At 42.6% G+C, this 25663-nt stretch overlaps 2 protein-coding genes across 4 annotated transcripts in view; one reads left to right on the top strand and one right to left on the bottom strand.

Moving 5' to 3' along the window:
• The window catches only part of GNG10 (G protein subunit gamma 10), a 484859-nt gene that overhangs the window by 296947 nt on the left and 162249 nt on the right, over nucleotides 1-25663 (top strand). The window lies entirely within an intron of this gene.
• The window catches only part of LOC126937744 (prostaglandin reductase 1), an 81421-nt gene continuing 78445 nt past the window's right edge, over nucleotides 22688-25663 (bottom strand). For all 3 annotated transcript variants that reach the window (XM_050761447.1, XM_050761449.1, XM_050761450.1), the window contains one exon: nucleotides 22688-22946. In XM_050761447.1, coding sequence (XP_050617404.1) covers nucleotides 22836-22946 — 111 coding nt within the window. In that variant the 3' untranslated portion in view covers nucleotides 22688-22835. The remainder of the gene's footprint in view (nucleotides 22947-25663) is intronic.

Here is a 25663-nt window from a genome sequence, read left to right as displayed (position 1 = left end):
AATGGGTTTGAAGTGGTATCTTATTCTGGTTTTGTTTTGCATTTCCCTAGTGATTAGTGATGTTGACTGTCTTTTTATGTGCTTATTGACCATTTGTATCTCTTTGGAGAAATGTTGATTGAAGTCCTTTGCCCATTTTTTAATTGGTTTTGTTGCCATTGTTGTTTAGGTGTAGAAGTTCTTTGTATATCCAGAATATATAAAGAACTTTTCAGGTAAATGATTTGCAAATACTTTCTTTCATTCTGTGTGAGTTGCCTTTTCATTCTATTCTTAATGCCCTTTGAAAAAAGGTTTTAATTTTGGTGAAGTTCGATTTTTCTATTTTTTCTTTCGTTCCCTATGCTTTCGTTGTCATGCCTGAGAAACCATTGCCAAATCCAATGTCATGAAGCTTTTCTCCTGTTCTAGGAGTTTTGTAGTTTCAGGTCTTATGTTTAAGTCTTTTAACCATTTTGATTTTTATGTATGGTGAAGGGCCCATCTTCATTCTTTTGCATGCGAATATCCAGTTTTCCCAGCCCCATCTGTTGAAGAGACTATCCTTTCCGTATCATGCATTCTTTGCACTCTCGTCAAAGATCATTTGACCATATACATGCATGTTTATTTCTGACTGTCTACTCTGTTCCTTTGGTCTGTATGTTTGTCTTTATGCCAGTACCACGCTATTTTGATTACCCCAGTAATGTTTTGTAATCAGGATTACACTGTTTTCCTGTAGTATGTTTTTGAAATGAGGAAGTGTGAGGCCTCCAGCTTTGTTCTTTCCCAGATTGTTTTGGCTATTCAGGGGTCCTTAAGATTTCAAATGAATTTTAGGATGGTTGGTTGGTTTCTGTGGAAAACGGCATGGAGATTGGGCTTGCATTGAATTTGTAGATCTGTTGGGTAATGTGGACATATTAATATGAAACATTACAGTCTGTAAACCCAAGGTGTCTTTCCATGTATTTGTGCCATCTTTAATTTTTTCAGCAATGTGTTATAGTTGTCATTGTACAAGACTTTTGCCTCCTTGGTCAAGTTTATTCTTGAGTATTTTATTGTTTTTGATGCTGTTGTAAATGGGTCTTTGTTAGTAAAGCATAACTGAGTTTTGAGTGTTGATTTTGTATCTTGCAACTTTGCTGAATTTGTTTATTAGTCATAACAGTTTCTTGTGAAATTTTTGGGATTTTTAAATATAAGATTATGGCATCTGCAAATAGATAATTTTTCCTTCTTCCCAATTTGAATGGCTTTAACTTGCCAATTGCTCTGGCTAGGACTTCCATTACTGTGTTGAATAGAAGCAGCACTAGCAGGCATCTGTGCCTTTTCCTGAGATGCTTTCAATTTTGTATCATTCCATATGACGTTAGCTGTGGTTTTTTCATATTCGACCTTTATTATGTTAAGGTAATTTCCTTTTATTGATAAATTCTTGTTTGAAGGACAGTTTTGCTGGATATAGAATTCTCAGTTGGCAGTTTTGTTTTGTTTTGTTTTTTCTTTCTGCGCTGAGTATAACGACACCACAGCCTTCTAGCTTCCAAGGTTTCTGATGAGCAATCAGCAGTCTCACTGAGGATCCCTTTTATGTGATGATTTGCTTATCTCTTGCCACTTTTGAGATTCTCCTTTTCTCTTTGGATTTCAACAGCTTGATTATAACTTGTCTTGGTGTCTCTGGGGGGTGAGGGTAGGAGTCAGTTGCAGTGCTTGCTGCCATAGTTCAGAACCTGCACCACAAAGACCTTTCCAGTTCTATAGAGTGGTTTATTGCTTTATTGGTGCAATAGAGAGTCACTGGAGGTTCTCTGTGTGTGTGAGTATATGAATAAATATTTAATTTTGTTTTGCTCTTGTTTTCACCTCAGAATAGTTTTATCAGATGTGGAATTTCTTGATCATTGGGGAGAAATATCTTGCGATTCTGAAAAGCACACCGTCAAAATGCTTTTCATAAAATGTAGCACATATTAGGGTTTCTCCCTTGTGTGGAAATGTTAGTGCCTATAGAGGTCTGAACTGAGAAAACTTCTCTCGAGCCAGAACACATGTGAGGTTCCTCTGCTGAATGAATCCTTTGGTGCTCAGTAAGTTGCGACTTCCAAGCAAAGTGTTTTTCACCCTGAGAAATTGGTGAGATACCTCTCTTGGAGTCTTTTTTATGAAGTCTGATGTAGAGAGGTTCTTCCAGGTTGGAGTTCTTAGGTCTCTCTCCCTTTTAGATTATCAGAGCAGGTCTGATCATCTACAAGCTTTGCTAAACCTACCTGTAGCTTTTCTGGGGGGGTGGTGGCGGTGGTGGTGGTGGTGGCCGCAGTGTTCTGCATTGATTTTCTAAATGTTTGTGGTTCTTTTGTAAAGTGGACCCTTGCCTTCTAAGTTAATGGTGAATGATACATATTCCCTTCATTTTTCTGCTTTGAAGCTTCAGTCTTCTTCATTTTCTCTTCTGATCTGTCAACACAGTCAGAACTTTCACTTAGCTCTTTGAGCATCTTTAAGGCAGTTGGTTTAAAGTCTGTCTAGCAAGTCAATGTTTGGTCTTCCTCGTGTCCATTTTTTGTTGGTTTATTTTGTGCCTTTGAATGGTCCATACTTTCTTGTTTCTTTGTATGCTTTGTGATTGTTTTTGTTGACAGCTAGACATTTGAATCTTATAATGTGGCAGCTCTGGAAATCAGATTATTCCTTTTCCCCCAGGGTTTATTTTTTTTATTTGTGTGTGTGTGTGTATTGTGTGTTTTTTGTTTTCATTTTTGTTTTATTGTCATAGACTGTCTCTGCTAGGGATCAGCCTGTGTTGAATGCCTGAAGTTTTCTCAGTTCTTTTCAGAGCCTGTGTTTTCCCCTGGGCAGGGGCAATGGCTTTCTAAATTCTCCTAGATACACAGTTTTTTGAATGTCCAGAAAAACAGGTGTCATCCCTTTTTTCTCCTGGAAGCCACTTTAGCCAGTTGGGGGTTGGGAGAATGGTAGCTTGCTTCTGTGTCTGCTCTTCCTCTGTGATCAGAAGTAGATATCTGCAATCAGAACCCTGATATTTGGAGGAAGTGGCTTTTATTGTCCACCCTGGCGGCAGCAAGCTGAACCAGAAATGTGGGATTGTGTCTCCACAGCTGCCTTCCATGGAGTGGGTGGGGGATGGGTAGCTGCTACTTCACTGAAGGGTGAAATCCACCAATGTTAACTGCAATTTACCAGTCAGGATTTCCCGTAGAAGCTACAAGTGTTCAGATGGACTCAATGTGCTCCCAAAATAATCACTTTAGGAACTTTCTGCCGATGTAATTGTTATCTAGGTGGAGAGGTGGATTCCTGGGCCACTCTCTGCATGTTTTTGATTTTTCCTACTTTCTTGAAGATTTCTTCAACTTTATCTTCCAGCTCTACTATTAAATGTTGTGAATGTTTTATCTCTGCTGTCATATTTTTATTTCCAAGTGCATTATGTGATTCTCTGTTCCTTTTTTCTAATTGGTTTTGTTTCATAGGTGAAGTATTTTTTCTCTGAGCATGTTAATTATAGTGTGTTTCTGTGTTATTCTGCTCCCTGCATTATCGCTGTTTCCTTTGAGTTGTTTTTACCTGGTTTTCTGTCTCTCACATTGGAGGCTTTCCTGAAGCCTCTGGTGATCTTTGACTATTTATATTTAAGAGCAGGACTCTACAAGCTGATTGGAAGGTGTTTTAGGTACTTCAACACCATCCAGCAGTAATATAATGGGAGCCACATACGTAATTTCAAATTTTGTAGTAGCCACTTTTAGAAAATAAAACAGGTAAAATTAAAAATGTATTTTACTTCACCCAGTATATCCATAATATTATTTCATCATGTAATCAATGTAAAAAATTATTGAGACATACTATTTTTTGCACTATTTTTGAAATCTGGTATGTAATATGTCACAGCACGTCTTAATCTACACACAAAATTTTCATTTGTAATACTTAACTCACATTTAGATTTATAAAACAGAGTTGATAAGTAGATTCACATAGTTCTTCTAAACATATTTTGTTGTTCTAAATATGCTTAATTCCAATAACTGAATCAAGTATCCAATTTTTTTTTTTTTTTTTCCCGAGATGGAGTCTCACTTTGTCGCCCAGGCTGGGGTGCAGTGGCGCGATCTCGGCTCACTGCAACCTCTGCCTCCTGGGTTCCAGCGATTCTCCTGCCTCAGCCTCCCCAGTAGCTGAGATTACAGGTGCATGCTGCCACGCCTGGCTAAGTTTTTTTATTTTAGTAGAGATGAAGTTTCACCATGTTGCCCAGGCTGTTTTCCAACTCCTAAGCTCAGGCAGTCTGCCTGTCTCGGCCTCCCAAAGTGCCGGGATTACAGGTCTGAGCCACTGCACACAGCCCCAATTTTTTTTTTATATTTGCATCCACATTAATAAAACATCTTTTATTAGAAAAATTCATTTAATATCTAGGCAAATGTATATCACTTTCAAAACTGTATTTAAGCAAATTCAGTATCAATTCAGTTTATTAGCATCAAATTTGATGAGGCATTGTATAAATGGAAACAAAACAGTTTATCAGTACAACATACCGTTCTTCAGATTTTGCTTATTGCAGCCATTTATTTTACATTTAAAATTTTCTGCATATTGACTCATTTGAAAAATATGTGAGTTATTCTGTTTTATTTGTATTATGAAATGTTTCTATTGTAAATAAATTCTTTTACCTGTCTAGCCAGGTCACAAGTTTTTCCAGTTTTAGGAGCTTCAAATTTAGCTTGTTCATATGCAGCGTGATATTAGGGAGAAAATGTGAATCACCGTGCTTTTTGTCTTTGATTGAATATTTGGTAAGCATTTCTTTTGTTTCAAGGAAACCTTGAATTGGATTTTCTAGTACAGGAAATCCTTATAAAATTCTTTTGTAAGTCATCCAAGTAATATTGGTAAGTAAATGAGATCATTGGTTACTTTTTTTTTTCCCCAGAAGTTTCATAAACTGTCAACATTCTATAGCTTTTGTGCGTATGTACTGAAGAATTATAACACCTGTATCCATGACTCGTTTCTTGGAGTCTGCTTCAGAAAACTGAACACAAATATTTTCAATGTGTATCATGCAATAGAATAAAGCAATGAGGGAAAACTTACCCTCTTGCTTTAAAATTCCAACACGGATGGTCTTTTGACTTAACATAGCTGGAGTCCCATCCTCGTGATGGAAACTAACTTTTCTGTCTCTAACTGAAATTCTTTGACAGATGGAAGATTGTCAAAAATATCTGCCATGAGTTTGAGCCTTTAGGCAATGAATTCACATTTCATTGCCTTTACATGAATCGACATTGTGAATTTGGAGGTTCTTTGAGACAGAATATGCCCAGAGTTTTCTTTGGGCAGGGTCTTATATCAAACAGTTCATCTACGGCTAAAGAAAAATACTTGAAATTTTTCAAATTTTGAATTAATTGGTCTTTATTAAAAATATATTCTATAAGCAAAAATATATTTTGTTCATGTATATCCAAGAGCAAAATTGTTTAATGGTTTCATTGAGATTTTCAATTTTTGTGAATGTCTTTTAAGGTCTTTCCCTCATAATTTTCTAAATACGATAAAGTGATAATTTGTTCATCTCTCCATCTAAGGTTCTTCTTTGTATATGCATGTGTAAGAAGCTATTTTATAGCTTGCCAGGTTTACAAACTCAGATCCTTTTAAAAGCTGTTTAAATTGTTTCATTAGAAATTTAACTCAGTTCATATTACTAATTTTGTGTATTCTTTTTTGACCTAAACTCACCAAATGGTTGCTAAAAATTACATATCTTAAATATTGTCTTAAGTATTATCTACTATATATCTTTAACACTTCTGAATAAAACAGACAGCTTTTCCATTTTGCTCTGCTGCAGTAAATTGCAATTGCCATTCATCATTAAATGTGCACTATACTGTCTTCTAGTCGTCTTGACTATGACAGTTGTAGTACCAGCTTCTGTATCTGCACTGAATTCTGCCTCAGTAATATGCCTTTGTTTAAAATTTAAATATTTTTTCATATTTTTTAACCTAGAAAATAATTATAATGAAAATGTTAAGTATCTCATTTTAGGATTTCGATTTACATAGGTATCACTGTAACTTGTGCTGTTTGCATAGGTATACTCTATCTTGTGCTATCTGCATAAAATATCCAAGTAAACACATTGTGATATTACATGCGTGCATAGAAAAAAAAATCATCTAACTCAATCTATTAATACTGTCTAGATTGGTGACGTGTTTACGTGTAACACTAGTGATAATGCACGTTCCTGTACAAGCATTATAGTACAACAGTGTCCTATGCGATGCAGTGGTTAAAGTGAATTGTAGTTCTATCAAAATAAAGATACATTTAGTGGAAACGTATTTGACTCTGCTTCTGTTTTTAAAATTGTGAAATGTGGCACTGTGTGCATTTCCATTTCTCACTAGCCTCAAGTGACTACCGTATTGAGTTGCAGTAAGCAGTCCTAGCCTCAGATAACCCAACAAATCGGAGTAGCTTAACTGAATGAAAGTTTATTCCCCAGGGGTCTTTCCAGTGTTTTGTTGCTTTCCCATAGTTTGTAGCCATGGTGTGTGGAGCACATGATTTCCAATGTCCCAGAGGCAGGGAAAGGAAAAACTGGAGCATTGTGCAGTGTTTTTAAGCACTAGCCTAGAAACAGCTGAGAACCATGGGTTTCAAACTAGGTGCCAAGGTTTCCCATGCCACTGTAGAGATCTCACACGGGCTTCCCAAGATATTTTAAAATATTGAGATTATCACAACTACAGCTATTGACATCACAAACTACTACTATTAGGTTATTTGGAACTAACTACTGAGCAAATGGAATTGGTAGTTAACGGGTTTGTTTGTTTGTTTGCCTGGGAGCATTGTGGAAAGATGGCCCTGGTACTACGGACGCTGTAACTAAGAAAGTTTGTGAACCTCTGTCTTAGAAGTCACTTCTACTCTTCTGTTGCCCAGAGATCAATCATATAACCCTAACCTAACTTAAAGACAGACTTGAAATACAGCTTTTCCCTCGTTGTGGTGAGCACATAGATTATTTCTACCACAGTCCTTTTGGTCACCAATCTCTTCCCACACATAATGCATACAGTATCCCCCTTATCCATGGGGGATATGGTCCAAGACCCCGAGTGGATGTCTGCAACCTCAGATAGTACCAAACCCTGTATGTAGTATGTTTTGTCAGTCTGATAACTGAGAAGGCTACTAAGTAACTAACAGGCAGGTAGTGTAGATGACATGGATATGCTGGACAAAGGGATAATTTGTGCCCTAGGAGGCATGGAGCAGGATGGCAAGAGGTTTCATCGAGCTACTCAGAATACACAATGTAAAACTTAAGAATTGTTTATTTCTGGAATTTTCTATTTAATATTTTGGGGCCAAGATTGATTGAGGGTAACTGAAACCACGGAAAGTGAAACTTTGAATAAGGGGAGACCACTGTATTTTACCCAAGGGAGACAATCTGAAGTCTAATCTGCTCAGGGTTTACAACTAACGTCCAGAGTCGTTGAGTTAGAAACTTTGAGTGTCACGTACTTTTTGCCTTTGGGACCCTAAATGTCAGTGTCTGTTAATTTTTCTTTGAGAAGTGTAATTTCTCCAGAGGCTGCTCTATAATTTCCCCAGAGAAGGATGTCCCAGTCAGCATGGGGGATATAAGCCTGGCTACCATTACTGGAGAGCAGGCAGAGGCACACTGCATGGTGGGATAGGAGCTGGAGTTCATCCCCTTTTATTCAAACTTCCACTTAGTATCCTGTTTTTAGTCTTCTATGTTATTTCTATCCTCCTCCAGGCCCAGGGTACCCAAGTTAATAGCCTATCAAGTTCTATTTGGTAAAAGATAATGCCTCTCATTTCCTGTGGCAATTGTGATGAATTGATAATCACCTGGCAAAATAAGGTAAGAGTGGCAACTTGAGCTCAAACTGTTCTATGCACATTTTCAAACTCTTTTTAGCCTCTGATTTCCTCCCTACTTCCAGAAAACCTGATGCCTCTACCTCCTAAATCTTTCCAGATTCCATTAGTACCCCATCAGAAGGCAGTTGTGCTATATTCTACTGTGCTCTGTTAATAAAATTTTTCCTCTAAACAATATGTGTATTCTGTTCTCACACTGCTATAAAGAACTACCTGAGACTGGGTAATTTATGAAGAAAAGAGGCTTAATTGACTCACAGTTCTGCAGGCTATACAGGAAGCATGGCTGGGAGGCCTCAGGAAATTTATGGCAGAAGGGCAAAGGGGAAGCAAGCACATCTTCACATGGCAGCAAGGGAGTGCAAAAAGGGGGAAGTACTACACACTTTTAAACAGCCAGATCTCATGAGAACTCACTAGCATGAGAACAACAGGAGGGAAATCTGCCACCATGATCCCATCACCTCCCACCAGGTCCCTCTCCTAACATTGTGGATTATAGTTCAACAGCAGATTTGGGTGGGAACACAGAGCCAAACTATATCATTCCACCCCGGCTCCTCCCAAATCTCATGTACTTTCTCACATTTCAAAGCCAATCATGCCTTCCCAACAGTCCCTTAAAGTCTTAACTCATTCTAGCATTAACTCAAAAGTCCAAGTCCAAAGTCCCTTCTGCTTCTGCCTATGAGCCTGTAAAATCACAAGTCAAAAGCAAGTTCGTTACTTCCAAGATAGAACGGGTACAGACATTAGGTAGATGCTCCCATTCCAAGGGGGAGAGATTGACCAAGACAAGGGGGCTACAGGCCCCATGCAAGTCCAAAACCCAGCGGGGCAGTCATTAAATCTTACAGCTCCATAATAATGTTTGACTCCATGTCTCACATCCAGGGCATGCTGATGCAAGAGGTGGGCTTCCAAGGTCTTGGGCACCTCCACCCCTGTTACTCTGCAGGGTACAGCTCCCATGGCTGCTCTCAAGGGCTGTTGTTGAGTGCCTGTGACTTTTCCATGTGCATGGCGCAAGTTGTTGGTGAATCTACCATTCTGGGTTATGGAGGATGGTGGCCATCTTCTCATGGCTCCACTGTGTGGGGCTTCATCCCCACATTATCTCTCTGCACCACCCTAGTAGAGGTTTTCCACAAAGGCTGTGCTCCTGCAGCAGACTTCTGCCTGGACATCCAGGCATTTCCATACATTCTCTGAAATCTAGGCAGAGGCTCTCAAACCTCAACTCTTGTCTTCTGTGCACCTACAGGCCCAGCACCACATGGAAGTTTCCAAGGTTTAGGGCTTCTATCCTCTGAAGCAATGGTCCAAGCTATACCTTCGCCTGTGTTAGCCATGCCTGGAGCTGGAGCAGCCACAATGCATGGTTCCATGTCCTGATGCTGCACAGAGCACTGTGGCCCTGGGCCTGGCCTGTGAAACCGTTTTTGTCTCCTAGGCCTCCAGGCTTTTGAAAGGGCTGCCGCAAAGATCTCTGAAATGCCCTGGAAGCATTTTCCCCATTGTCTTGGCTATTAACATTTGGCTCCTCATGCAAATTTCTGCAGCCTTCTTGAATTCCTCCCCAGAAAATGGGTTTTTCTTTTCTACCACATGGCCAGGCTGTACATTTTCCAAACTTCTCTGCTCTGCTTTCTTTTTAAATATAAGTTCCAATTTCAGACCATCTCTTTTGAATGCATATAGGCATTCGAATGCATATGAGCATTAGAAGCAGCCAGGCCATGTCCTGAATACTCTGCTGCTTAGAAATTTCTTCTGCCATGTACCCTAAATCATCTCTCTCAAGTTCAAAGTTCTACAGACCCCTAAAGCAGAGCACAATGCCGCCAGTCTCTGCTGAAGCATAGCAAGTGACCTTTACTCCAGTTCCCAATAAGTTTCTCATCTCCCTCTGAGACTTCCTTAGCATGGACTTTATATTACTATCAGCATTTTGTTAACAACCATTCAACAAGTCTTTAAGACATTCCAAACTTTCCCTCATCTTCTTGTCTCTTCTGAACCCTCCAAATTGTTCCAACCTCTGCACATTACCCAGTTCCAAAGTTGCTTCTACATTTCCAGGCATCTTTATAGCAATGCCTCACCAATCTTCTGTATTAGCCTATTCCCACACTGTTTTAAGGAACCACCTGAGACTTGGTAATTTATAACTGAAAGAGGTTTAATTGACTTATAGTTCCACAGGCTGTACAGGAGGCATGGCTGGGGAGGCCTCAGGAAGCTTACAATCATGGCAGAAGAGTGAAGGGGAAGCAAGCATATCTTCATGTCGTAGAAGGAGACAGCACAAAAGGGGAAGTGCTACACACTTTTAAACAACCAGATCTCATGAGAAATCACTATCAGGAGAACAGCAAGAGGGAAATCCGCCAGCATGATCCAATCACCTCCCACCATGTCCCTCCCCAACACTGGGGATTACAATTTAACCTCAGATTTGGGTGGTGACACAGAGCCAAACCTTATCAGTGTCTTTATATGTTATTGTTTAGGGTTACATATGTCCCTTTTTTTTTTTAACAGCTTTACTGAGATATAATTCAGATACCATACAATTCACCTCTTCAAAGTATACAATTCAATGGTTTTTAGTATAGTTGCAAAGCTGTACAACCATCACCACTAAATAATTCAAGAACAATTTCACCACCCCAAAATAGAAACTTCATACCTATTAGCCATCACTAGCCTCCCTCCAGTCCTGGAGAAGCACTAATCTACTTTCTATCTCTATAAATTTGCCTGTTCTGGACATTTCATGTAAATACAATATGTGGCCTTTTATGTCTGGCTTCTTTCACTTAGCTAACTGAACTTTTAATGAAGTAACTCATTGCCAGAAGAAAAATGTTTCATCCAGCATGTGGTAGTCTACGGTTCAGGGAATATTTTGACAATATTTTCAAGGTCTATTAACATCATAGCAGGTATCATCAGTACTTAAGTCTTCTTGGCTTAGACTAGGATGGAATAATATTCTATTGTATGAATAGATCACATTTCGTTCGTTTGATGGACATACGGGTTGTTCCTTCTTTTGGCTGTTATGGATAATGGTGCTATGAACATTTACATAAACGTTTTTGTGTGGATGTATGTTGTTGGTTCTCGTGGGTATATACCTATGAGTGAAATTGCTGGTCCATATGGTAACTTTAGCTTAACATTTTGAGGAACTGCCAAACTGCTTTGCAAAGTGAGTGTACTATTTTACATTCCCATCAGTAATGTGTGAGTAAATCAGGTAAAAAAAAAAAAACAAAACAATTTTTCACTTCTGCCATTAATCATTATTGTCTATCTTTTTTATTACAGCCACCTTGCTGGTGCCTATAGATTTGACTTAAAATGGAGTTTGTATTCCAGTTTCTTATGCTCTTTGTCATTTTGGGTGATTTTCCAGAGAACAGGACAGAGTTTTCACCAGAAGTTGGTAATCCTATAGATCTTGTTTAACTTTTTAAATTTGGCTAATAATATGTTGTCAATGGTGATATCCTGCCTGGTTCTTCATCTTGGAGCATTTATGGGATGTTGACTGTCACCTTACTATCAAGATTTCACTGAAAAAAAATTAAATACCTGGGACATGCACAAGTTAACAAAACATAGACTCAAAATGCCTGAAGCAATAGTCTATGACATGCTGGCAGAAATAATTTTTTTTTTTCTGGCAGTGAGTTGTATAATAAAAAGTTCAATTAGCTACCTGGCAGCAGTTCTAAAGTATGCTGTAAGCATCAGGCTAAAACATTGTGTGAAGTGTTTTAAATGATTTCATCTGGAATCCTGTATTAGAAAGAGCACTGTTTTCTGGCTGGGCGCAGTGGCTCATGCCTATAATCCCAGTACTTTGGGAGGCAAAGGTGGGCGAATCATTTGCAGTCAGGAGTTCGAGACCAGCTTGGCCAACATGGTGAGACCTCGTCTCTACTAAAAATACAAAAATTAGCCAGACATGGTGGCATACGCCTGTAATCCCAGCTACTCAGGAGGCTGAGGTAGGAGAATCACTTGAACCCAGGAGGCAGATGTTGCAGTGACTCAAGATCATGCCACTGCACTCTAGCCTGGGTGACAGAGTGAGACTTTGTCTCAAAAAAAAAAAAGCACTGTTTTCTTTAGTATTTTATTCCAAAAATTCATAAATTAATTGTGCATAGATTGAGAGTCAGGTGTACTTAAAAGCTTTCCAAAACTCCAACAGTAACTAATTAAAAAATGTAATATGAACAATCCTGTTAACATTAGTGGCAAAAGAAGAAAACAGAAAGATCATTTTAACAAGTGAGTCTAGCTATGGAACTAAGTATCTATACATAGAAAACATGTATTAGTCAATTCTCAGGCTGCTAATAAAGACATACCTAAGACTGGGTAATTTATAAAGAAAAAGAGGTTGGCTGGGTGTGGTGGCTCATGCCCGTAATCCCAGCACTTTGGGAGGCTGAGGTGGGCAGATCACCTGAGGGCAAGAGTTAGAGATCAGCCCGACTAACCTGGTGAAACCCTGTCTCTACTAAAAATATAGTTAGCTGGGCATGGTGGTGCATGCCTGTAATCCGAGCTACTTGGGAGGCTGAGGCAGGAGAATCGCTTGAACCCAAGGGGCGGAGGTTGCAGTGAGCTGAGATCATGCCATTGCGATCAGCCTGAGCAACAAGAGTGGAACTCGGTCTTAAGAAAAAAGAAAAACAGGTTTAATGGACTCACAGTTCCACAATGCTGGAGAAGTCTCACAATCATGGTGGAAGATGAAGGAGGAGCAAAGGCATGTCTTACATGGCAGCAAGCAAGAGAGAGTGTGCAGGGGAACTGCCCTTTATAAAACTATTGGATCTTGTGAGAATTATTCACTGTCACTAGAACAGCACGGGAAAAACCCACCCCCATGATTCAATTACCTTTCACCGGGTCCCTCTCATGACACGTGGGGATTATGAGAGCTACAATTCAAGATGAGATTTGGGTGGGGACACAAGCCAAACAATATCAATGCATATTAAAGATGTATTTCACATCAATGAAGAAAAGATTGGTCATTGTTGGGAGTAAGTAAAGATGGGTACCTATCTTATTATTGGGACCAAAATAAATTCCAGAAAGAGATGTAGAAGGGAGTAGGAGCGCCATGAAGATCTGTGTATGTCTTGCCTCCTTTCAAGTTGGAAAAGCATATTACTGCCTGCTTGGAAGCCTTTCTCACAAAGTACCTTGTATCTTGTGGCTGTGGGTCCTCCAGACTTTGGCCTTACTTTGGCTGTTTATTGTACTTCTTTCTCCCTTGGACTAAGCCAGGAGTCCACAGCAGTTTGGTGGCAAGCAAGTGCCTGTCTTTTACAGGACACACATATATATATATTTATAAATCAACTTTATTGATTTACCTCAGAAGATACACACATTTTAAAAGTACCGTGTTATGAGTTTTGACAAATATCTACCCTTACATAATTCCCATTCCAACAGAACATTGGGATCACCCCAGAAAATTCTCTCTTGCTCATTTGCAGTCAATTCCAATCTCACTCCCTGCTTCATCACACATCTAACATAACAACTAAAGCTGTACCTGAGGCTGAGGCAGGAGAACTGCTTGAACCTGGGAAGCAGAGGAAAGATGTAGTAAGAAATCAACTGAATGAAGGCCCGGCACGACGGCTCACACCTGTAATCCCAGCACTTTGGGAGGCTGAGGCAGGCGAATCACCTGAGGTCAAGAGTTTGGGACCAGCTTGGCCAACATGGCAAAACCTGTCTCTACAAAAATACAAAAATTAGCAGGTATAGTGGCAAGTGCCTGTAATCTCGGGAGACTGAGGCAGGAGAATCACTTGAGTCCGGGAGGTGGAGGTTGCAGAGAGCCGAGATCGTGCCACTGCACTCCAGCCTGGACAATAGAGTGAGACTCCATCTCAAAAAGAAAAAAATAGAAAAAGAAAAGAAACAAACAAGAACTAAACCTGTAAAACATACAGAATAAAATTTGTGAGAAAAATTTCTTTTTTTTTTTCTTTTTTTTTTTTTTTTTTGAGACGGAGTCTAGCTCTGTTGCCCAGGCTGGAGTGCAGTGGCCGGATCTCAGTTCACTGCAAGCCCCGCCTCCCGGGTTCACGCCATTCTCCTGCCTCAGCCTCCCGAGTAGCTGGGAGTACAGGCGCCCGCCACCTCGCCCGGCTAATTTTTTTTGTATTTTAGTAGAGACGGGGTTTCACCGTGTTAGCCAGGATGGTCTCGATCTCCTGAACTCGTGATCCGCCCGTCTCGGCCTCCCAAAGTGCTGGGATTACAGGCTTGAGCCACCGTGCCCGGCCGAGAAAAATTTCATTACCTTGAGATAGGCAAAGATTCTTTTGGTGAGAAACAGAAAGCACTATCCATCAAATAAAGACAAATATTACCAAAATTAAAAATATATGCTGTCGCCAGTCTCAGTGACTCATGACTGTGGATCCCACTGCTTTGGAAGGCTGAGGCAGGAGGATGGCTTGAGCCTAGGAGTTCAAAACCAGCCTGGGCAACAGAATGAGACCTTGTCTCAACTAAAAATAAAAAAAATTGACTGAGCATGGTGGTGTGCGCCTGTACTCCCAGCTACTTGGGAGGCTGAGGTGGGAGGATCGCTTGACCCCAGGAGTTCAAGGTTGCAGCGAGCTGTGATGGCACCACTGCACTCCAGCCTTGGTGACAGAGTGAGACCTGTCTCAAATATATATGTATGTATATGCATATGTATGTATATGTGTGTGTGTGTGTGTGTATATATATGTAATAAGTATGCTCAACTTCCAGTTTCTGTTCAGCATGAAAGGTGCTTGGTCATTGTCACCCCACCCTAACAACAAGAAAAATGTCAAATTAACTGAAACATCAACTTTTTCTAGATGCAGCAAAGAACTGAGGGCACAAAGTGGGGAGACAGACAGGCAGATACGGAGAATTACAACTTACTGGAATAAAAACCCAAGAGCAAAATTCCACAGGAACCAGGCGGGCATGGTAGCTCACGCCTGTAATCCCAGCATTTTGGGAGGATGAGGCAGGCGGATCACCTGAGGTCAGGAGTTCAAGACCAGCCTAGCCAACATAATGAAACTCTGTCTCTACTAAAAATACAAAAATTAGCCGGGCATGGTGGCACATGCCTGTAGTCCCAGCTACTCGGGAGGCTGAGGCAGGAGAATCGCTTGAACCCAGGAGGTGGAGGTTGCAGTGAGCTGAGGTTGCACCATTGTACTCCAGCCTGGCGACCACGTCTCTACTAAAGAGATTGTCTCGATCTCTTGACCTCATGATCTGCCTGCCACAGCCTCCCAAAGTGCTGGAATTACAGGCGTGAGCCACCGCACCCGGCCTATTTATTTATTATTTTACATGGCATCTCACTTTGTCATCCAGGCTGGAATGCAATGGCTCGATCTCAGCTCACTGCATCTCCCCCCTCCCAGGTTCAAGTGATTCTCCTGCCTCAGCCTCCCAAGTAGCTGGGATTACAAGCACCTGACATCATGCCCAGTTAAATTTTGTATTTTTGTAGAGATGGGGTTTCACCATGTTGGCCAGGCTGGTCTTGAACTCCTGACCTCGGATGACCTTCCCACCTCAGATGACCTTCCCGCCTCGGCCTCCCAAAGTGCTGGAATTACAGTCGTGAGCCACTGCGCCCAGCCTGCGCTTTTTATTAAGGCTTTCCCTCAAGAGAAACTATTTTACTAGAGCCTAACCAACCTAGAAGAAGGGAAATACCCAATGGCAGCCTTCTTGGGTCTTCCTGTACCACATAAAGGTGGGGAGTGACAGAGAAGCTCTTGTAAAGGTCACCACACAGGGACATGGCCCACTGAAAGGCTGAGACCTTATCATAGAGAACACCTCCTCTGCCAACACTGCATCTGTAGGGCTCCTGTACAACAGGGGAAACCACATCTACAGGGCTACTGAACAACAGAAGAAACACGACAAAACCCTCCAGAGGAAATTTTTACCCCTGACAACTACAGCTAGAACAAACCAGGATCATTAGCATTGTATCAGGTGCCATGCAAATTTGATTTGTCTCATTATTATTATTATTCTTTGGAGACAGAGTCTTGCTCTGTCTTTTGCAGATACAAGCAAGAACCCGCAGATATGGGCAAGAAGCCATATCTGCAAAAAAATTAAAAATTAGCTAGGGGTGGTATGTGCCTGTAGTTTCATCTACTTGGGAGGCTGAGGCAGGAGGATCACTTGAGACCAGGAGTCCGAGGTTGCAGTGAGCTGTGACTGATACCTTGCCTCTTAAAAAAAAAGAAAGAAAGAAAGAAACAAAACAATAACAAAAACAATATTACTGATGAACACAAAAGAAGCCTTGAGGCCGGGCACAGTGGCTCATGCCTGTAATCCCAGCACTTTGGGAAGCCTGGGCGGGCAGATCACAAGGTCAATAGATCGAGACCAGCCTGGCTAGCATGGTGAAACCCTGTCTCTCCTTTAAAAAATACAAAAATTAGCTGGGCCTGATGGTGCACGCCTGTAGTTCCAGCAACTCGGGAGGCTGTGGCAAGAGAATTGCTTGAACCTGGGAGGCAGAGGTTATAGTGAGCCGAGATTGCGCCACTGCACTCCAACCTGGGAGACAGCGCGAGACTCCATCTCAAAAAAAGGAAAAAAAAAAAAGAGGCCGGGCACTGTGGCTCGCACCTGTAATCCAAGCACTTTGGGAGGCTGAGGTGGGTGGATCATGAGGTCAGGAAATCAAGACCATCCTGGCTAATGGGGTGAAACCACATCTCTACTAAAAATCCAAAAATTAGCCGGGCATGGTGGCATGCACCTGTAATCCCAGCTGCTCGGGAGGCTGAGGCGGGAGAATTGCTTGAACCCAGGAGGCAGAAGTTGCAGTGAGCTGAGATGGCGCCACTGCACTGCAGCCTGGGTGACAGAGCAAGACTGTCTCCAATAAAACAAAGAAGACGAACATATGGAAAGGTACCATGCTCTTGGACAGGAAGATTCAATATCTTTTTTTTTTTGGAGACAGAGTCTCACTCTGTCTCTCAGGCTGGAGTGCAGTGCGTGATCTCAGCTCTCTGCAATCTCTGCCTCCCGGGTTCAAGTGATTCTCATGCCGAGTGGCTGGGATTACAGGCTTGTGCCACCATGCCCTGCTAATTTTTGTATTTTAGTAGAGATGGGGTTTCACTGTGTTGGACAGGCTGGTCTTGAACTCCTGGCCTCAAGAGATCTGCCCGCCTTGGCCTCCCAAAGTGCTGGAATTACAAGCGTGCGACACTACACCCAGCTGATTTGTCTTATTATTGATGACGTTAACCTTGACCACTTGATTAAGTGGTGGTAGGCTTCTTCACTTTAAACTTCTCCTTTACTCTTGGTAATTAAAAAGTATTCTCTGGAGAAGTAATTTAAAACTATGAAAGTAGGGCTGGGGGCGGTGGCTTGTAATCACAGCGCTTTGGGAGGCCGAGGCAGGCGGATCACTAGGTCAGGAGTTCAAGGCCAACCTGGCCAACATAGTGAAACTCTGTCTCTACTAAAAATACCAAAATTAGCCAGGTATGGTGGTGCGCCTCTGTAGTCCCAGCTATTCAGAAGGCTGAGGCAGGAGAATTGCTTGAAACCGGGAGGCAAAGTTTGCAGTGAGCCGAGATTGCACCACGGCATGCCAGCCTGAGTGACAGAGAAAGACTCCGTCTCGGAAAAAACAAAAACAAAAACTGTGGAAGCACTCCATTCCTCATCAAGCTTTCAGCGTATTCAGGTATTTATCTCAGTACAGACTCATGGTTTCCCTTTTGAATTCAATGGTATATAATCTGTAATTATCATTGTCTACATGGAGCTGAAATTTTCCATGATTTGTCTAGTGGGAGCCCTTTCAAACTGCTTGTGTTCTTTTGACATGACCTCATTATTCTTTGAGCATTCTTTGATTTATGGTATAAGATGCTCCAGGCTGGGCATAGTGGCACATGCCTGTTGTCTCAGTCAACTGGGAGGTTGAGGCAGGAGGATCACTGTACCCTGGGAGTTTGAAGCCAGCCTGGACAATATAGCAAGACGCCTCTTAAAAAAAGAAAACTGAAAATGTTGCAAGTTCATCTTGTATCTTCCCTACCCCAGCCCCAGAACAAGCCATTTCTGGTTCCTTTTAGTAGAGAATAACATAAAAGTCACAATCTAGAATTTAGGTATGCTCATTGCTATTGGAGTGTCACTACTTTCAGGCCCTCTTAGTGGACAGAGTTATATATATATATATGTACACACACTTTCATTTATATGTGTGCCTATGTACATATGATATATACATACACATCTATTTTTTGTCTCATATACATTGAAATTCATGAGTTCATACCAATACCTTCAATTCCAATCTAACGCCACAAGGTTCTTCCCATGTTTGTAACTCCCTTCTCTGACAGTGAGAAACTCTGGCTTCCCTTATCTTTAATTTACTTGTTTGATCAAACCTTCTGTATGTAACCATCTTCTGTCGCCACCACTACCCCCTCTCCTGCAGATGCTCCTCCATTCCTCTCAAGCTCTGACATCCTGCAGCTCCCAGCCCCTACTCTTGCCTCCCCATGTGGTTAGTCTTTCCTTGCCAAAGCTCTGTCCACTCATGCTGGGCCATGCTGCCAGGTAGAAGCTCCCCTCAGGCTCTGCCCTCCGTGCCAAGCTATCCATGCATCAGTACCTCCTCAGCCTCCTTGGGATCCAACCACCCATACCAGGTCACTCACTCCCAAGTAATGCCTTCCTACTGCTTCTAGGGATCACATACTCCACACCAGGCCACCCCTTCACATGCACACCTTCCTTATTCTGGGCCCTTACACTCCATGCTGAGCTGCCCCCAGGAGCGATGCCTTCCATACTCTGTGTGGACTTTGACTCCTCACACCAGGCAGCCCTGCGATTCCAATGCCCTTCTCACCCTACTTGGACTCTGACACCCTCAATCAGGCCCTGCTGTCACTCCCCTACCCACACTGATGACTTCACTGTTCTTGGGCTCTGATACACCATCTGGGAAGCCCCGCTATGACTCGAGCCATGTTCATTTTGCTTAGGCTCCAACTCCCCTCATCAGGCCACAACGCACTGCCCAACCCCTCCTTCTTCCTGCTCACCAGTGTCCACACACACACTCACACACACATATACAACACACACACATATATAACACATACACACATACAACACACACACACACAGCGTTGGGCTATGACTCCCTGTGCCAAGCAGCCAGCCTCGGTGCATGACCTCTTTGCTCTGCTCTGGGCCATAGAGGCTCTCCCACCCCAAACCCCAGCAGATAGTCACCTTCTTGGCTCCCTCTAATGTCTTTAGGATGGAATAGTTTGATAAGAAAAGAGGACATGGGCAGAGATTTTTTTCTCTTATCCCTGTCCTTCAGGCATTCCTTAGTTATCTTCCTTGAAGACAAACCATATTAAAAGTTTATTACATCTTTCCAGAGCTTTTGTACAGACACTCTTTTCCCCGTTGTTTCATTGCACTATAATTTATTTAACCCCTTATCTCTATGATGGCAGAATTGATCAATAGAATTGACATCTTCCTGACTGATATTGAATCTTCTGGCCGGGCGCGGTGGCTCATGCCTCCCAAAGTGCCTCATCCCAGCACTTCCGGAGGCCGAGGTGGGTGGATCACCTGAGGTCAGGAGGTTGAGATCAGCCTGGCCAACATGGCGAAACCCCATCACTACTAAAAATACAAACATTAGGCTGGGCGCGGTGGCTCACGCCTGGAGTCCCAGCATTTTGGGAGGCCGAGGCAGGTGGGTCATGAAGTCAGGAGATCAAGACCATCCTGGCTAACACGGTGAAACCCCGTCTCTACTAAAAATACAAAAAATTAGCTGGCCATGGTGGCGGGTGCCTGTCGTCCCGTCTACTCTGGAGGCTGAGGCAGGAGAATGGCGTGAACCTGGGAGGCGAAGGTTGCAGTGAGCCGAGATCGGGCCACTGCACTCCAGCCTGGGTGACAGAGCGAGATTTCATCTCAAAAAATAAAAAAAATGGCCGGGCACGGTGGCTCAAGCCTGTAATCCCAGCACTTTGGGAGGCCGAGATGGGCGGATCACGAGGTCAGGAGATCGAGACCATCCTGGCTAACACGGTGAAACCCCGTCTCTACTAAAAATACAAAAAATTAGCCGGGCGTGGTGGTGCGTGCCTGTAGTCCCAGCTACTCGGGAGGCTGAGGCAGGAGAACGGCGTAAACCCGGGAGGCGGAGCTTGCAGTGAGCTGAGATCCGGCCACTGCACTCCAGCCTGGGTGACAGAGCAAGACTCCGTCTCAAAAAAAATAAATAAATAAAAATAAAAAAATAAAAAAATAAAAAATAAAAAATAAATAAAATAAAATAAATAAAAAATAAAAAAATTAGCTGGGCGTGATGGTAGGCGCCTGTAATCCCAGCTACTTGGGAGGCTGAGGCAGGAGAATCACTTGAACCCAGGAGGCAGAGGTGGCAGTGAGTGGAGATCGTGCCACTGCACTTCAGCCTGGGAGACAGAGAGAGAGACCGTCTCAAAAGAAAAAGAAAAAAAAAAAAAAAGGACTGTGTACAGTGGCTCACACCTGTAATCCAAGCACTGGGAAGCTGAGGTGGGTAGATCACAAGGTCGGGAGTTCGAGACCAGCCTGACCAACATGGTGAAACCCCGTCTCTACTAAAAAATACAAAAAATTAGCCAGGCGTGGTGGCTCATTCCTGTGATCCCAGCTACTCAAGAGGCTGAGGCAGGAGAATCGCTTGAACCTGGGTGGCAGAGGTTGCAGTGAGTGGAGATCTCACCACTGCACTCCAGCCTGGGCGACAGAGTGAGACTCCATCTCAAAAAAAAAAAAAAAAAAAAAAAAGATATTGACTCTTCCTGTCCAAGAGCATGGTACCTTTCCATATGTTCAAGTCTTCTTTCATGTTCATCAGTAGTGTTGCTTTAATTGTTGTTTCGTTTTTAATTTTTTTTGGACACAGGGTCTTACTCTGCTGCCCACGCTGGAATGCAGCGGTACAGTCACAGCTCACTGCAACCTCGGACTCCTGGTCTCAAGTGATGCTCCTGCCTCAGCCTCCCAAGTAGCTGAGACTAGAGGCACACACCACCGCGCCCAGCTAATTTTAAAATTTTTTGCAGATACGGGGTCTTGTTCAGTCTGGTCTCAAACTCCTGGACTCAAATGATCTTCTCACCTTGGCCTCCCAAACAGCTGAGATTACAGGTGTGAGCCATCATGCTTGGCCCCTCAGTAATGTTTTAAATTTTTCTTCATATAAATCGTGCACATTTTTGTAGATGTATAGACATTTCCATGTGTTATCTTTTGTGCAGCTCTTGTGAATGACAGATTCCTTCTTTGATCTGTTGTATAATTAGACTCATCTGTAGAGGACCGGTACGGACTGGCTGTAAGACCCTTGTACACCTGCAATGATTATTTCTTCTGGCATGATCACAAGCAATAGGGGTGGTAATCTTAAGACTTCAAAATCACTGATATCGGCAGGGAGGTAGCTAACACTTACCTAATATATGCCAGGCATTACGCTGGTGTTTTTTGTTTTGTTTTGTTTTGTTTCTGAGACAGAGTTTTGCTCTTGTTGCCCAGGCTGGAGTGCAATGGCACGATATCGGCTCACCGCAACCTCTGTCTCCTGGGTTCAAGCGATTCTCCTGCCTCAGCCTCCTGAGTAGCTGGGATTACAGGCACCTGTTACCATGCCCAGCTAATTTTTGTATTTTTAGTAGAGACAGGGTCTCGCCATGTTGGCCAGGCTGGTCTTGAACTCCTGACCTTGGGTGATTCATCAGCCTCCACCTCCAAAAGTGCTGGGATTACAGGTGTGAGCCAACGCGCCCAGCCTATGGTGGTGTTTTAAATAAATGTATAACATGTATATGAAACAGATGTTATTATTCTCACTTTAAAGATGAAAAATCAGAAGTCTAAGGTCACAGAAGCAGTCAACTTTTTTTTTTTTTGAGATGGAGTCTCACTCTGTCATCCAGGCTGCAGTAAAGTGGTGCACTCTTGGCTCACTGTAGCTTCCGCCTCGCAGGTTCAAGTGAGTCTCCTGTCTCAGCCTCCCAAGAGGCTGGGATTACAGGCGTGTGCCACCACGCCCAGCTAATTTTTGTATTTTTAGTAGAGACGGTGTTTCACCATGTTGGTCAGGCTGGTCTTGAAACTCCTGACCTCGTGATCCACCCACCTCAGCCTCCCAAAGTGCTGGAATTACAGGCGTGAGCCACCACGCCCGGCTAACTGTTTTAAAATTTAATTTAATTTAATTTTAAGTTCTGGGATAATTGTGTGGGACGTGCAGGCTTGTTACATAGGTAAACGTGTGCCATGGTGGTTTGCTGCACCTATCAACCCATTACCTAGGTATTAACACCCGCATGCATTAGCTATTTATCCTGATGCTCTCCCTCCCCCACCCACGCTTCCACAGGCCTCGGTGTGTGTTGTTCGCCTCCCTGTGTCCATGTGTTCTCATCGTTCAGCTCCCACTTATGAATGAAAGCATGCAGTGTTTGGAAAACCTTCACATTTCAAAGCCATTATTTTCTACCACAACTCAGAAGAAGCTGTAGTGAACAGTGAGGTGACTGGTTGTTGTTGATTGTGAAACTTCCATCCTCCATCACTAATTACATACCACTTAAATGTATTTTATTAAGTAGATCAAACTCATTACAAGTACTGTTTCTTAGACATTTAAGGTAGTATACATTTTTGCTAAATGGTGAAAAACAAATTAAGTAATCATCTAAATGGCCTCCAGATTCCATGTGTCCTTTTTTTCATACTTTCACTATTGTTTTCCCCAAATTATCTCCTTTCAGCATTCCCATAAATGCAGCTGGCATGTTTTCAAATCCTTCGATGATATATTCCTTGTCCTGGATTTTACCCTGTATCAAAGCAATAACAAATTTCAAAACTTAAGTTAATATTCTCAATGATATACTGTTCTCACCTAGCAACAAATGTATCAGGTACATCATTGGAAACCTTGAAAATAAGAGATGGAGGTCCTGTCCTCCATGAACTTGAAGTCAAGTGGGGGCAAGATCCACTTACACAGTACATGTAAAAGATTACAAAGTACACCTAAGAAGAACTTAATAATAGATGTCAGATCATAGTGTGAAGTGTCATAAGGCAGCGATTAAGCAATTTCTTTTTCTTTTTTTCTTTCTTTTTTTTGAGACGGACTCTCACTCTGTCACCCAGGCTGGAGTGCAGTGCCGCGATCTTGGCTCACTGCAAGTTCACACCATTCTCCTGCCTCAGCCTCCCGAGTAGCTGGGACTACAGGCGCCTGCCACCATGCACGGCTAATTGTTTTGTACTTTCAGTAGAAATGGGGCTTCACCGTGTTAGCCAGGATGGTCTCCATCTCCTGACCTCGTGATCTGCCTGCCTTGGACTCCTGAAGTGCTGGATTACAGGCGTGAGCCACCGTGCCCAGCATGATTAAGCAATTTCTAAGTAAGCTGCACAGTAAAGTTTAATAACACAATGATCTCAGAGGAGGTGGAAATAGATAGAGAAAGGAGCACCCTTCATTACCTCTGGCCCTGAAGAGGCAGGTCCTATTCAGGAAATATAAATGGCAGGACACTCTAATAATCTGTCTCCCCTTTAAGCCAAGGTTCTTTCAACATGTGTTTAACCTTTTTCTGGGAGTGTGGGACGGAAGGGTGCATGTTAGTGAGGAAGGATCTTCATTTCTCTTTCTACTACAAGGCACAGCCTGCTAATGGGAACTAATTTACATTTTCAGATTTTTTGAAGGGGTCTTATACAGAGACCTGAGTTACCTGGTACAAGCTTTTCCCTAATGCATTCCAGTGATGGCTTAGCACTCTTTATGGATTTATAGACAAGATTATTTGCTTGAAGCCAGTCAATTACAAAGTAGGGAAACTGAGATTTAAACTTTTATTATTATTATTATTATTATTCTGAGACAGGGTCTCACTCTGTCACCCAGGTTTGAGTGCAGTGGCACAATCAGCTCAGTGCAGTCTCAACCTCCTGGGCTCCAGTGATCCTTCTGCCTCAGCCTCCTGAGTAGCTGGGACTACAGGGATGTGCCACCATGCCCAGCTAACTTTTTTAGTTTTTGTAGAGATGGGATCTTGCTAGGTTCACCCAGGTTGGTATCAAACGCCTAGGCTCAAGTGATCCGCCCACCTCAGCCTCCCAAAGTGCTAGGATTACAGGCATGAGCCACCGCTCCTGGCTGAGATAGGAACTTTTGACTTGAAAGCCCCAACTCATTCTTGTTCTTGAAAAAGAAAGGAATCTGGATAGTGTGGAAAGGTAGAATCCAGTTCAGAGGTTAAAAATAGAGAACGATTACTGTTATGGACTGAATTGTTTGCCCCCAATCCAAATCCGTATGTCTAAGTCTTAATCACCAGTGCCTGACAATGGGACTGTATTTGGAGACAGGGCTTTAAGAAAAGCTAATTAAGAGGCCGGGTGCAGTGGCTCACGTCTATAATCCCAGCACTTTGGGAGGCCGAGGCAGGTGAATCACCGGAGGTCAGGAGTTCAAGTCCAACCTGGCCAACATGGCAAAACCCCGTCTCTACTAAAAATACGAAAATTAGCCAGGTGTGGTGGCGTGCACCTGTAATCCCAGCTAGTCGGGAGGCTCAGGCAGGAGAATTGCTTGAACCTGGGAAGCAGAGGTTGCAGTGAATGGAGATCACACCATGGCACCCCAGCCTGGGCAACAAGAACGCAACTCCGTCTCAAAAAAAAAAAAAAAAAAGTAATTAAGGTAAAATGAGGTCATATAGGTGGGCCTTAATCAATATGACTGGTGTGCTTATAAGGAGGTTAGGACACAGACACACAGAGAGAAGGCTACGTGAAGATGCGGGGAAAGGAAGCCATCTACAAGTCGAAAAGAGAGAGGCCTCCAAAGAAACAACCCTGCTGACACCTTGATCTTGGACGTCTAGCCTCCAGAACTGTGAGAAAATAAATTTGTTGTTTAAGCCACCCAGTCTGTGGTGCTTTATTTTGGCAGACCTAGCAAACTAATACAAATACTAATGGAAAATATTAATAGGGGAAATTAGGGTATAGGATGCAGGGTATATGGGAGCTCACTGCACTATCTTCCCAATTTTCCTATAAATCTAAAACTTCTATTTTTATTTTTGTTTTTGAGACAGGGTGTTGCTCTATTGCCAAGGCTAGAGGACAGTGGCGCATTCAGAGTTCACTGCAGCCCTAGAACTCTTGGACTCTGGTGATCCTCCCACCTCAGCTTCCCGAGTAGCTGGGACTACAGGTGTGCACCACTGCACCCAGCTAATTTTTTTACTGTTTGTTTTTTGTAGAGTCTCATTGTGTTGTCAGGGCTGGTCTTGGACTCCTGAGCTCAACCAATCCTCCTTCCTCACCCTCCCAAAGTGCTGGGATTATAGGCATGAGCCACCACACCCAGCCTAAAACTTTTCTAAAATAAAAAGTGAATTTTAAAAAATAGGGAATGAGATTAAAAAGGGAGGATGAGAAAGAAATTAGGCCAACTCACAACTTAAAACCCAACTAGGGCCGGGCGCCGTGGCTCACGCGTGTAATTCCAGCACTTTGGGAGGCTGAG

The sequence above is a fragment of the Macaca thibetana genome, chromosome 15 (assembly GCF_024542745.1).
Source record: "Macaca thibetana thibetana isolate TM-01 chromosome 15, ASM2454274v1, whole genome shotgun sequence".
Taxonomy (NCBI): Eukaryota; Metazoa; Chordata; class Mammalia; order Primates; family Cercopithecidae; genus Macaca; species Macaca thibetana.
Note: the sequence above shows the minus strand (reverse complement) of the source record. Positions and strands in the feature narration are given on the sequence as shown.